Source organism: Mizuhopecten yessoensis, unplaced genomic scaffold (assembly GCF_002113885.1).
Source record: "Mizuhopecten yessoensis strain PY_sf001 unplaced genomic scaffold, ASM211388v2 scaffold5877, whole genome shotgun sequence".
Classification (NCBI taxonomy): domain Eukaryota; kingdom Metazoa; phylum Mollusca; class Bivalvia; order Pectinida; family Pectinidae; genus Mizuhopecten; species Mizuhopecten yessoensis.
The window spans coordinates 108,836-122,260 of NW_018406268.1; the positions used below are offsets into that span (position 1 = coordinate 108,836).

The following is a 13,425-nucleotide window of genomic DNA, read 5'->3' on the forward strand; positions in this document are numbered from 1 at the left end:
TTACATATTTACTATTGTATTCTATAAATATAATATGTATGTATATATTACACGTGAAAAACGTAATCAGGCGCTCGCATTGCAATGTGTTACGAAACGGCATTACACCAAGGGCTTGCAACAATGACGGGTTCAAATATTTCACATTACTGCTTGCTGCAAAATGTACACAATGCCAAACAAAACATTTGTTTAACAAATGCCAACGATGAAACAAAACAGCATCACTCCCTTAATAACTAATTACGGTTCTCTCATTGAATCATTAATTACCACGTCGTTACAGCTAAGGTATGTGTAAGTAACGCCAAGAAAATATCAACAATGATGGACGGCTATAGTGGGTTACTTACTAAGAAAAAACGAACAGCAAGTGTACCAGTGTATTTAATGTTTCTATGTGTTGTATCCTCGTCTAGTAACACTGGGATAGAGCCCAGCGGCAATTTATCGTTAAATACACTTATCGCTCTCTAACGACGTGATCTTGCCACGCCATCAACTTGGTTCTCAACAGAATCAGTAAGGGTGTTAGATAAAGGGACGAACAAGAGGGATGCAGATGACCTGAGGAATCGTGGCACATGGGTATAACGATGTCATACATGGTCTTGCCCGAATCGCAATTCAACAGGTGGGAAAGCTTTCATTATTAATAGAGTAGTGTGGGATCGATCGGTGAGGCCGTTCTCCCGGTGTGGTGGTGGTTCGTCCCTGTCATTGATCCATCTCAGTCTCGCGACACCGCCCCGAGAGGGACACACTTCTTCAGTCCTCAATCTACACTCGCGCGAGACAGTCACATATTCATTTCCGTAACACAGTAGCGAGAAACCGGAAGGAGAACATGGTACAGGGTATTGGTCCTCCTCGACAATAGTGCAGGCTTCTCTGAAAACTATGGCAACGGCAATCTGATCAATCCCTCGCGTCCGTAGTTCGCCTTGACGCTGGTCCTTCTGCAGTGACAACACCACGACGATGTGTGTCTACCGTTTTGGGATTTACTGGGGATAAAAAAGATTCAAGAATTCCTCTCTGTGTGTCGGTGGTGAGAAGGATGCAGGATGAACAAGTCCTGGCTTTACATTGTTCCTATCTGTGTCCTCCTCGGATGTAAACACGGTAAGTTGGCGATTTTTTTTTTCTTTTCAGATATTTATTTATTTATGTATGTATTCATTTATTTATTCGAAAGCGTAGCATCAAGAAATAGGTCTTTGTTTACCTTTCCTATAAGAAAAGGCACACGTGTATGACACTCAGTTTGTGACCCGTTTGAGAAATCTTTTAGATTACAATAGGGTATTTGCAACCCAGTAGAATATTTTTGTCAACACTGGCAGAAAATTGAATAAATTAATCTAAAATTAATGTATGAGGTTTTTCTATATTTTAAAATTAAAACTTGTTGACAAATCCTTATACATCATACAAAATAAAAGTAACGACAATGTATTAACAAACAGAACATGCTTCTTTGAGAAATTTTTATTCGCATAAAAATATTCCTCCATGTTTTTCTTAAATTGTCAAAAACACATCCGCGTTAAGAAATCGACAGACAGTAAATTAATCGCTATCAGACGACAATGTAGGAAATTGCGTGTCATTTTTGTAAGTACAATGTAGGTATTTGAGTGTCACTCTCGTCAGTACAATGTAGGTATTTGTGTGTAAGTCCCCTCAGTACAACGAAGATATTTAAATGTCACCCTCGTCAGTACAATGTAGGTAGTTGAGTGTCACTCTCGTCATTACAATGTAGGAAATTGCGTGTCATTTCTGAAAGTACAATGTAGGCATTTAAGTGCCACTTCCGCCAGTACAATGTAGGTATTTGAGTATTAGGTCCCGTCAGTACAATGCAGGTACTTGTGTGTTAGTCCCCTCAGTACAATGAAGATATTTAAATGTCACTCTCGTCAGTACAATGTAGGTAGTTGAGTGTCACTCCCGTCAGTACAATGTAGGTATTTGAGTGTCCCCCTCGTCAGTACAATGTAGGAAATTGCGTGTCATTTCTGAAAGTACAATGTAGGTATTTAAGTGTCACTTCCGTCGGTACAATGTAGGTATTTGAGTATTAGGTCCCGTCAGTACAATGCAGGTACTTGTGTGTTAGTCCCCTCAGTACAATGAAGATATTTAAATGTCACTCTCGTCAGTACAATGTAGGTATTTGAGTGTCACTCCCGTCAGTAAACTGAAGATATTTAAATGTCACTCTCGTCAGTACAATGTAGTTATTGGAGTCTCACTCCCGTCAGTACAATGTAGTTATTGGAGTGTCACTCCCGTCAGTACAATGAAGATATTTAAATGTCACTCTCGTCAGTACAATGTAGGTATTTGAGTGTCACTCCCGTCAGTACAATGTAGGTATTTGAGTGTCATTCCCGTCAGTACAATGTTGGTATTTCAGTTTTACTCCCCTCAGTACAATGTAGGTATTTGAATGTAATTCCCGTCAGAACAATGTAGTTATATGATTATCATTCCTGTAAGAACAATGAAGGTATTTGAGTGTCACTCTCGTCAGTACAATGTAGGAAATTGCGTGTCATTTCTGAAAGTACAATGTAGGTATATGAGTGTCCCTCCCGTAAGTACAATTTAGGTATGTGGAGTGTCAATCCAGTCAGTACAATGTAGGTACAGAAATGTCATTTCTGTAAGTACAATGTAGCTATTTGAGTGTCACTCCCGTCAGTGCAATGCAAGTATTGGAGTGTCAGCACCGTCAGTACAATGTAGGTATATGAGTGTCCCTCCCGTAAGTACAATTTAGGTATGTGGAGTGTCAATCCAGTCAGTACAATGTAGGTATTTGAGTATTACCCCCGTCAGTACAATATAGGTATTTGAATGTCATTTCTGTAACCACAATGGAGGTATTTCAATGTCACTATCGTCAGTACAATGTAGGTATTGGAGTGTTATTTCTGTAAGCACAATGTAGGTATTTGAGTGTCATATCCGTCAGTACAATGTAGGTATATGATCGTCACTCTCGTCAGTACAATGTAGGTATTTGAATGTCATTTCTATAAGCACAATGTAGGTATTTCAGTGTCATTCCCGTCAGTACAATGTAGGTATTTGAATGACATTTCTGTAAGCACAATGTAGCTACATATTGTATTTAGTGTCACACTCGTCAGTACAATGTAGGTATTTAAATGTTACTCCCGTCAGTAAAATGTAGGTATTTGAATGTCATTTCTATAAGCACAATGTATGTACATATTGTATTTCAATGTCACTCCCGTCAGCACAATGTAGGTATTTCAATGTCACTCCCGTCAGCAGTACAATGTAGGTATTGGAGTGTCATTTTTGTAAGTACAATGTAGGTATTGGAGTGTCACTCCCGTCAGTACAATGTAGGTATTTGAGTGTCGCTCCCCTCGGTACAATGTAGTTTTTGGAGTGTCACTCCCGTCAGCAGTACAATGTAGGTATTGGAGTGTCACTCCCGTCAGTACAATGTAGGTATTTGAGTGTCGCTCCCGTCAGTACAATGTAGTTTTTGGAGTGTCACTCCCGTCAGCAGTACAATGTAGGTATTGGAGTGTCACTCCCGTCAGTACAATGTAGGTATTGGAGTGTCGCTCCCGTCAGTACAATGTAGTTATTTGAGTGTCACTCCCGTCAGTACAATGTAGGTATTTGAGTGTCACTCCCGTCAGTACAATGTAGGTATTGGAGTGTCACTCCCGTCAGTACAATGTAGTTATTGGAGTGTCACTCCCGTCAGTACAATGTAGTTATTGGAGTGTCACTCCCGTCAGTACAATGTAGTTATTGGAGTGTCACTCCCGTCAGTACAATGTAGTTATTGGAGTGTCACTCCCGTCAGTACAATGTAGTTATTGGAGTGTCACTCCCGTCAGTACAATGTAGTTATTGGAGTGTCACTCCCGTCAGTACAATGTAGTTATTGGAGTGTCACTCCCGTCAGTACAATGTAGTTATTGGAGTGTCACTCCCGTCAGTACAATGTAGTTATTGGAGTGTCACTCCCGTCAGTACAATGTAGTTATTGGAGTGTCACTCCCGTCAGTACAATGTAGTTATTGGAGTGTCACTCCCGTCAGTACAATGTAGTTATTGGAGTGTCACTCCCGTCAGTACAATGTAGTTATTGGAGTGTCACTCCCGTCAGTACAATGTAGTTATTGGAGTGTCACTCCCGTCAGTACAATGTAGTTATTGGAGTGTCACTCCCGTCAGTACAATGTAGTTATTGGAGTGTCACTCCCGTCAGTACAATGTAGTTATTGGAGTGTCACTCCCGTCAGTACAATGTAGTTATTGGAGTGTCACTCCCGTCAGTACAATGTAGTTATTGGAGTGTCACTCCCGTCAGTACAATGTAGTTATTGGAGTGTCACTCCCGTCAGTACAATGTAGTTATTGGAGTGTCACTCCCGTCAGTACAATGTAGTTATTGGAGTGTCACTCCCGTCAGTACAATGTAGTTATTGGAGTGTCACTCCCGTCAGTACAATGTAGTTATTGGAGTGTCACTCCCGTCAGTACAATGTAGTTATTGGAGTGTCACTCCCGTCAGTACAATGTAGTTATTGGAGTGTCACTCCCGTCAGTACAATGTAGTTATTGGAGTGTCACTCCCGTCAGTACAATGTAGTTATTGGAGTGTCACTCCCGTCAGTACAATGTAGTTATTGGAGTGTCACTCCCGTCAGTACAATGTAGTTATTGGAGTGTCACTCCCGTCAGTACAATGTAGTTATTGGAGTGTCACTCCCGTCAGTACAATGTAGTTATTGGAGTGTCACTCCCGTCAGTACAATGTAGTTATTGGAGTGTCACTCCCGTCAGTACAATGTAGTTATTGGAGTGTCACTCCCGTCAGTACAATGTAGTTATTGGAGTGTCACTCCCGTCAGTACAATGTAGTTATTGGAGTGTCACTCCCGTCAGTACAATGTAGTTATTGGAGTGTCACTCCCGTCAGTACAATGTAGTTATTGGAGTGTCACTCCCGTCAGTACAATGTAGTTATTGGAGTGTCACTCCCGTCAGTACAATGTAGTTATTGGAGTGTCACTCCCGTCAGTACAATGTAGTTATTGGAGTGTCACTCCCGTCAGTACAATGTAGTTATTGGAGTGTCACTCCCGTCAGTACAATGTAGTTATTGGAGTGTCACTCCCGTCAGTACAATGTAGTTATTGGAGTGTCACTCCCGTCAGTACAATGTAGTTATTGGAGTGTCACTCCCGTCAGTACAATGTAGTTATTGGAGTGTCACTCCCGTCAGTACAATGTAGTTATTGGAGTGTCACTCCCGTCAGTACAATGTAGTTATTGGAGTGTCACTCCCGTCAGTACAATGTAGTTATTGGAGTGTCACTCCCGTCAGTACAATGTAGTTATTGGAGTGTCACTCCCGTCAGTACAATGTAGTTATTGGAGTGTCACTCCCGTCAGTACAATGTAGTTATTGGAGTGTCACTCCCGTCAGTACAATGTAGTTATTGGAGTGTCACTCCCGTCAGTACAATGTAGTTATTGGAGTGTCACTCCCGTCAGTACAATGTAGTTATTGGAGTGTCACTCCCGTCAGTACAATGTAGTTATTGGAGTGTCACTCCCGTCAGTACAATGTAGTTATTGGAGTGTCACTCCCGTCAGTACAATGTAGTTATTGGAGTGTCACTCCCGTCAGTACAATGTAGTTATTGGAGTGTCACTCCCGTCAGTACAATGTAGTTATTGGAGTGTCACTCCCGTCAGTACAATGTAGTTATTGGAGTGTCACTCCCGTCAGTACAATGTAGTTATTGGAGTGTCACTCCCGTCAGTACAATGTAGTTATTGGAGTGTCACTCCCGTCAGTACAATGTAGTTATTGGAGTGTCACTCCCGTCAGTACAATGTAGTTATTGGAGTGTCACTCCCGTCAGTACAATGTAGTTATTGGAGTGTCACTCCCGTCAGTACAATGTAGTTATTGGAGTGTCACTCCCGTCAGTACAATGTAGTTATTGGAGTGTCACTCCCGTCAGTACAATGTAGTTATTGGAGTGTCACTCCCGTCAGTACAATGTAGTTATTGGAGTGTCACTCCCGTCAGTACAATGTAGTTATTGGAGTGTCACTCCCGTCAGTACAATGTAGTTATTGGAGTGTCACTCCCGTCAGTACAATGTAGTTATTGGAGTGTCACTCCCGTCAGTACAATGTAGTTATTGGAGTGTCACTCCCGTCAGTACAATGTAGTTATTGGAGTGTCACTCCCGTCAGTACAATGTAGTTATTGGAGTGTCACTCCCGTCAGTACAATGTAGTTATTGGAGTGTCACTCCCGTCAGTACAATGTAGTTATTGGAGTGTCACTCCCGTCAGTACAATGTAGTTATTGGAGTGTCACTCCCGTCAGTACAATGTAGTTATTGGAGTGTCACTCCCGTCAGTACAATGTAGTTATTGGAGTGTCACTCCCGTCAGTACAATGTAGTTATTGGAGTGTCACTCCCGTCAGTACAATGTAGTTATTGGAGTGTCACTCCCGTCAGTACAATGTAGTTATTGGAGTGTCACTCCCGTCAGTACAATGTAGTTATTGGAGTGTCACTCCCGTCAGTACAATGTAGTTATTGGAGTGTCACTCCCGTCAGTACAATGTAGTTATTGGAGTGTCACTCCCGTCAGTACAATGTAGTTATTGGAGTGTCACTCCCGTCAGTACAATGTAGTTATTGGAGTGTCACTCCCGTCAGTACAATGTAGTTATTGGAGTGTCACTCCCGTCAGTACAATGTAGTTATTGGAGTGTCACTCCCGTCAGTACAATGTAGTTATTGGAGTGTCACTCCCGTCAGTACAATGTAGTTATTGGAGTGTCACTCCCGTCAGTACAATGTAGTTATTGGAGTGTCACTCCCGTCAGTACAATGTAGTTATTGGAGTGTCACTCCCGTCAGTACAATGTAGTTATTGGAGTGTCACTCCCGTCAGTACAATGTAGTTATTGGAGTGTCACTCCCGTCAGTACAATGTAGTTATTGGAGTGTCACTCCCGTCAGTACAATGTAGTTATTGGAGTGTCACTCCCGTCAGTACAATGTAGTTATTGGAGTGTCACTCCCGTCAGTACAATGTAGTTATTGGAGTGTCACTCCCGTCAGTACAATGTAGTTATTGGAGTGTCACTCCCGTCAGTACAATGTAGTTATTGGAGTGTCACTCCCGTCAGTACAATGTAGTTATTGGAGTGTCACTCCCGTCAGTACAATGTAGTTATTGGAGTGTCACTCCCGTCAGTACAATGTAGTTATTGGAGTGTCACTCCCGTCAGTACAATGTAGTTATTGGAGTGTCACTCCCGTCAGTACAATGTAGTTATTGGAGTGTCACTCCCGTCAGTACAATGTAGTTATTGGAGTGTCACTCCCGTCAGTACAATGTAGTTATTGGAGTGTCACTCCCGTCAGTACAATGTAGTTATTGGAGTGTCACTCCCGTCAGTACAATGTAGTTATTGGAGTGTCACTCCCGTCAGTACAATGTAGTTATTGGAGTGTCACTCCCGTCAGTACAATGTAGTTATTGGAGTGTCACTCCCGTCAGTACAATGTAGTTATTGGAGTGTCACTCCCGTCAGTACAATGTAGTTATTGGAGTGTCACTCCCGTCAGTACAATGTAGTTATTGGAGTGTCACTCCCGTCAGTACAATGTAGTTATTGGAGTGTCACTCCCGTCAGTACAATGTAGTTATTGGAGTGTCACTCCCGTCAGTACAATGTAGTTATTGGAGTGTCACTCCCGTCAGTACAATGTAGTTATTGGAGTGTCACTCCCGTCAGTACAATGTAGTTATTGGAGTGTCACTCCCGTCAGTACAATGTAGTTATTGGAGTGTCACTCCCGTCAGTACAATGTAGTTATTGGAGTGTCACTCCCGTCAGTACAATGTAGTTATTGGAGTGTCACTCCCGTCAGTACAATGTAGTTATTGGAGTGTCACTCCCGTCAGTACAATGTAGTTATTGGAGTGTCACTCCCGTCAGTACAATGTAGTTATTGGAGTGTCACTCCCGTCAGTACAATGTAGTTATTGGAGTGTCACTCCCGTCAGTACAATGTAGTTATTGGAGTGTCACTCCCGTCAGTACAATGTAGTTATTGGAGTGTCACTCCCGTCAGTACAATGTAGTTATTGGAGTGTCACTCCCGTCAGTACAATGTAGTTATTGGAGTGTCACTCCCGTCAGTACAATGTAGTTATTGGAGTGTCACTCCCGTCAGTACAATGTAGTTATTGGAGTGTCACTCCCGTCAGTACAATGTAGTTATTGGAGTGTCACTCCCGTCAGTACAATGTAGTTATTGGAGTGTCACTCCCGTCAGTACAATGTAGTTATTGGAGTGTCACTCCCGTCAGTACAATGTAGTTATTGGAGTGTCACTCCCGTCAGTACAATGTAGTTATTGGAGTGTCACTCCCGTCAGTACAATGTAGTTATTGGAGTGTCACTCCCGTCAGTACAATGTAGTTATTGGAGTGTCACTCCCGTCAGTACAATGTAGTTATTGGAGTGTCACTCCCGTCAGTACAATGTAGTTATTGGAGTGTCACTCCCGTCAGTACAATGTAGTTATTGGAGTGTCACTCCCGTCAGTACAATGTAGTTATTGGAGTGTCACTCCCGTCAGTACAATGTAGTTATTGGAGTGTCACTCCCGTCAGTACAATGTAGTTATTGGAGTGTCACTCCCGTCAGTACAATGTAGTTATTGGAGTGTCACTCCCGTCAGTACAATGTAGTTATTGGAGTGTCACTCCCGTCAGTACAATGTAGTTATTGGAGTGTCACTCCCGTCAGTACAATGTAGTTATTGGAGTGTCACTCCCGTCAGTACAATGTAGTTATTGGAGTGTCACTCCCGTCAGTACAATGTAGTTATTGGAGTGTCACTCCCGTCAGTACAATGTAGTTATTGGAGTGTCACTCCCGTCAGTACAATGTAGTTATTGGAGTGTCACTCCCGTCAGTACAATGTAGTTATTGGAGTGTCACTCCCGTCAGTACAATGTAGTTATTGGAGTGTCACTCCCGTCAGTACAATGTAGTTATTGGAGTGTCACTCCCGTCAGTACAATGTAGTTATTGGAGTGTCACTCCCGTCAGTACAATGTAGTTATTGGAGTGTCACTCCCGTCAGTACAATGTAGTTATTGGAGTGTCACTCCCGTCAGTACAATGTAGTTATTGGAGTGTCACTCCCGTCAGTACAATGTAGTTATTGGAGTGTCACTCCCGTCAGTACAATGTAGTTATTGGAGTGTCACTCCCGTCAGTACAATGTAGTTATTGGAGTGTCACTCCCGTCAGTACAATGTAGTTATTGGAGTGTCACTCCCGTCAGTACAATGTAGTTATTGGAGTGTCACTCCCGTCAGTACAATGTAGTTATTGGAGTGTCACTCCCGTCAGTACAATGTAGTTATTGGAGTGTCACTCCCGTCAGTACAATGTAGTTATTGGAGTGTCACTCCCGTCAGTACAATGTAGTTATTGGAGTGTCACTCCCGTCAGTACAATGTAGTTATTGGAGTGTCACTCCCGTCAGTACAATGTAGTTATTGGAGTGTCACTCCCGTCAGTACAATGTAGTTATTGGAGTGTCACTCCCGTCAGTACAATGTAGTTATTGGAGTGTCACTCCCGTCAGTACAATGTAGTTATTGGAGTGTCACTCCCGTCAGTACAATGTAGTTATTGGAGTGTCACTCCCGTCAGTACAATGTAGTTATTGGAGTGTCACTCCCGTCAGTACAATGTAGTTATTGGAGTGTCACTCCCGTCAGTACAATGTAGTTATTGGAGTGTCACTCCCGTCAGTACAATGTAGTTATTGGAGTGTCACTCCCGTCAGTACAATGTAGTTATTGGAGTGTCACTCCCGTCAGTACAATGTAGTTATTGGAGTGTCACTCCCGTCAGTACAATGTAGTTATTGGAGTGTCACTCCCGTCAGTACAATGTAGTTATTGGAGTGTCACTCCCGTCAGTACAATGTAGTTATTGGAGTGTCACTCCCGTCAGTACAATGTAGTTATTGGAGTGTCACTCCCGTCAGTACAATGTAGTTATTGGAGTGTCACTCCCGTCAGTACAATGTAGTTATTGGAGTGTCACTCCCGTCAGTACAATGTAGTTATTGGAGTGTCACTCCCGTCAGTACAATGTAGTTATTGGAGTGTCACTCCCGTCAGTACAATGTAGTTATTGGAGTGTCACTCCCGTCAGTACAATGTAGTTATTGGAGTGTCACTCCCGTCAGTACAATGTAGTTATTGGAGTGTCACTCCCGTCAGTACAATGTAGTTATTGGAGTGTCACTCCCGTCAGTACAATGTAGTTATTGGAGTGTCACTCCCGTCAGTACAATGTAGTTATTGGAGTGTCACTCCCGTCAGTACAATGTAGTTATTGGAGTGTCACTCCCGTCAGTACAATGTAGTTATTGGAGTGTCACTCCCGTCAGTACAATGTAGTTATTGGAGTGTCACTCCCGTCAGTACAATGTAGGTATTTGAGTGTCGCTCCCGTCAGTACAATGTAGTTATTGAAGTGTCACTCCCGTCAGTACAATGTAGGTATCGGAGTGTCACTCCCGTCAGTACAATGTAGTTATTGGAGTGTCACTCCCGTAAGTACAATGTAGGTATTTGAGGGTCGCTCCCGTCAGTACAATGTAGGGATTTGAGTGTCACTCCCGTCAGTACTTTGTAGTTATTGGAGTGTCACTCCCGTCGGTACAATGTAGGTATTTGATTGTCCCTCCCGTCAGTACAATGTTGTTATTTGAGTGTCACTACCGTCAGTACAATGTAGTTATTGAAGTGTCACTCCCGTCGGTACAATGTAGGTATCGGAGGGTCACTCCCGTTAGTACAATGTAGTTATTGGAATGTCACTCCCGTCAGTACAATGCAGCTAGTTTAGTGTCATTCCCGTCAGTACAATATAGCTAGTTTAGTGTCATTCCCGTCAGTACAATGTAGGAGTACAATGTAGTTATTGAAGTGTCTCTCCCGTCAGTACAATGTTGGTATTTGAGTGTCACTCCCGTCAGTCCAATGTAGGTATTTGAGTGTCGCTTCCGTCAGTACAATGTAGGTATTTGAGTGTCACTCCCGTCAGTACTATGTAGTTATTGGAGTGACTCCCTTCAGTACAATTTAGTAATTGGAGTGTCATTCCCGTCAGTACAATGTAGCTAGTTTAGTGTCATTCCCGTCAGTACAATGTTGGTATTTCAGTTTTACTCCCCTCAGTACAATGTAGGTATTTGAATGTAATTCCTGTCAGAACAATGTAGTTATATGAGTATCATTCCTGTAAGAACAATGTAGGTATTTGAGTGTCACTCCCGTCAGTACAATGAAGTTATATGAATGTCATTTATGTAAGTACAATGTAGGTATTGGAGTGTCATTTCCGTCAGCAGTACAATGTAGTCAGTACAATGTAGCTATTTTAGTGTCACTCCCGTCAGTACAATGTAGGTATTGGAGTGTCATTCCTGTAAGTGCAATGTAGGTATTTGAGTGTCGCTCCCGTCAGTACAATGTAGATAGTTTAGTGTCGCTCCCGTCAGTACAATGTAGGTATTTGAATGTTATTCCCGTCAGAACAATGTAGTTATATGAGTGTCATTCCTGTAAGTACAATGTAGGTATATGAATGTTATTCCCGTCAGAACATTGTAGTTATATGAATGTCATTCCTGTAAGTACAATGGAGGTATTTCAGTTTCACTCCCGTCAGTACAATGTAGGTATTGGAGTGTCACTCCGGTCAGTACAATGTAGTTATTGGAGTGTCATTCCCGTCAGTACAATGTAGGTATTGGAGTGTCGCTCCCGTCAGTACAATGTAGGTATTGGAGTGTCACTCCGGTCAGTACAATGTAGTTATTGGAGTGTCACTCCCGTCAGTACAATGTAGCTAGTTTAGTGTCATTCCTGTCCGTACAATGTTGGTATTTGAGTTTTACTCCCCTCGGTACAATGTAGGTATTTGAATGTAATTCCTGTAAGTACAATGTAGGTATTTGAATGTTATTCCCGTCAGAACATTGTAGTTATATAAATATCATTCCTGTAAGTACAATGGAGGTATTTCAGTTTCACTCCCGTCAGTACAATGTAGGTATTGGAGTGTCATTCCCGTCAGTACAATGTAGGTATTTGAGTGTCATTCCCGTCAGTACAATGTAGGTATTTGAGTGTCACTCTTGTCAGTTCAATGTAGGTATTTGATTTTCACTCTCGTCAGTTCTTTATTGGTAAATCTCTTTAACAATGTTGGTACAAATAAATGTCGATCAAATCAGTAGAAGTAAAGAGTCACTCCCGTACATTGTTTGTATATTTCGATGCAAAACCTTGGTTACAAAGTTGATGCAAATAAGTGTCAGTTCTACCAGTAGACGTCCCTGATTACAATGTTTATATGTATAAATGTATCTCTCTCGGTACATGGTCAGTGTCAGTTACAACTAAAGTGTGTGTTAGTAAAAACAAGAGTGTACACGTACCTCCCGTCAGTATAATGTTTTAGATAAATGTATTTCTTTTCAATGAAAATATTTTTTGTCGCAAACTTCAATAAGATTTATCTATTAAGAAACATATCATCTCGAAGTTTTATTTCATACTCAAACATTGTACGTATTAAACGTGTCGCAACGTTAAAACCGTGGCGGAATACGTGTCGTTCCCATCTGTACAATCTCTTGGTAACAATGTCAGTCATAGCCTGACAAAGGGACCAGTCAGTCTTGAAACGTTTAATACGTACATTGTTTGTGTACAAAGTAATACTTCGGTCATACTTTTGTCGCAATGTTATTATATGTGTGTATCTCTTGTCGCGTGTTACAATGCAAGTATTGAAGTGTCACTCCCCCCATTACATAGCCTTGTTGCAGTGTTTTTATGCATATGAGTGTAACATTCTCAGTAAAAATCACGTTTTACAATGTTGTCATTGAAATGTCGGTCAAGTTTTTGCAATATGAGCTCGGTTCTTGTCAGTGCAATCCCTTCTTACAATGACGGCACCAGTGTGCGATTCCCATCGGTACAATTCCTTGGTTACAATGACGGCACCAGTGTGCGATTCCCATCGGTACAATTCCTTGGTTACAATGACGGCACCAGTGTGTGATTCCCATCGGTACAATTCCTTGGTTACAATGACGGCACCAGAGTGTGATTTCCATCTGTACAATTCCTTGGTTACAATGACGGCACCAGAGTGTGATTCCCATCTGTACAATTTCTTGGCTACAATGACGGCACCAGAGTGTGATTCCCATCTGTACAATTCCTTGGCTACAATGACGGCACCAGAGTGTGATTCCCATCTGTACAATT

The 13,425-nt window shown here is 42.0% G+C and overlaps 1 protein-coding gene across 2 annotated transcripts in view; it reads left to right on the forward strand.

The window, feature by feature from the left end:
* The first annotated feature begins 318 nt into the window (after positions 1-318).
* Positions 319-13,425, forward strand: part of LOC110451202 — a 96,610-nt gene continuing 83,503 nt past the window's right edge. Inside the window, exon 1 of one of the 2 annotated variants that reach the window (XM_021499083.1) lies at positions 319-1,125. In XM_021499083.1, the coding sequence (XP_021354758.1) occupies positions 1,068-1,125 (58 nt within the window). In that variant the 5' untranslated portion in view covers positions 319-1,067. The remainder of the gene's footprint in view (positions 1,126-13,425) is intronic. The other variant, XM_021499081.1, reaches the window with a different exon arrangement.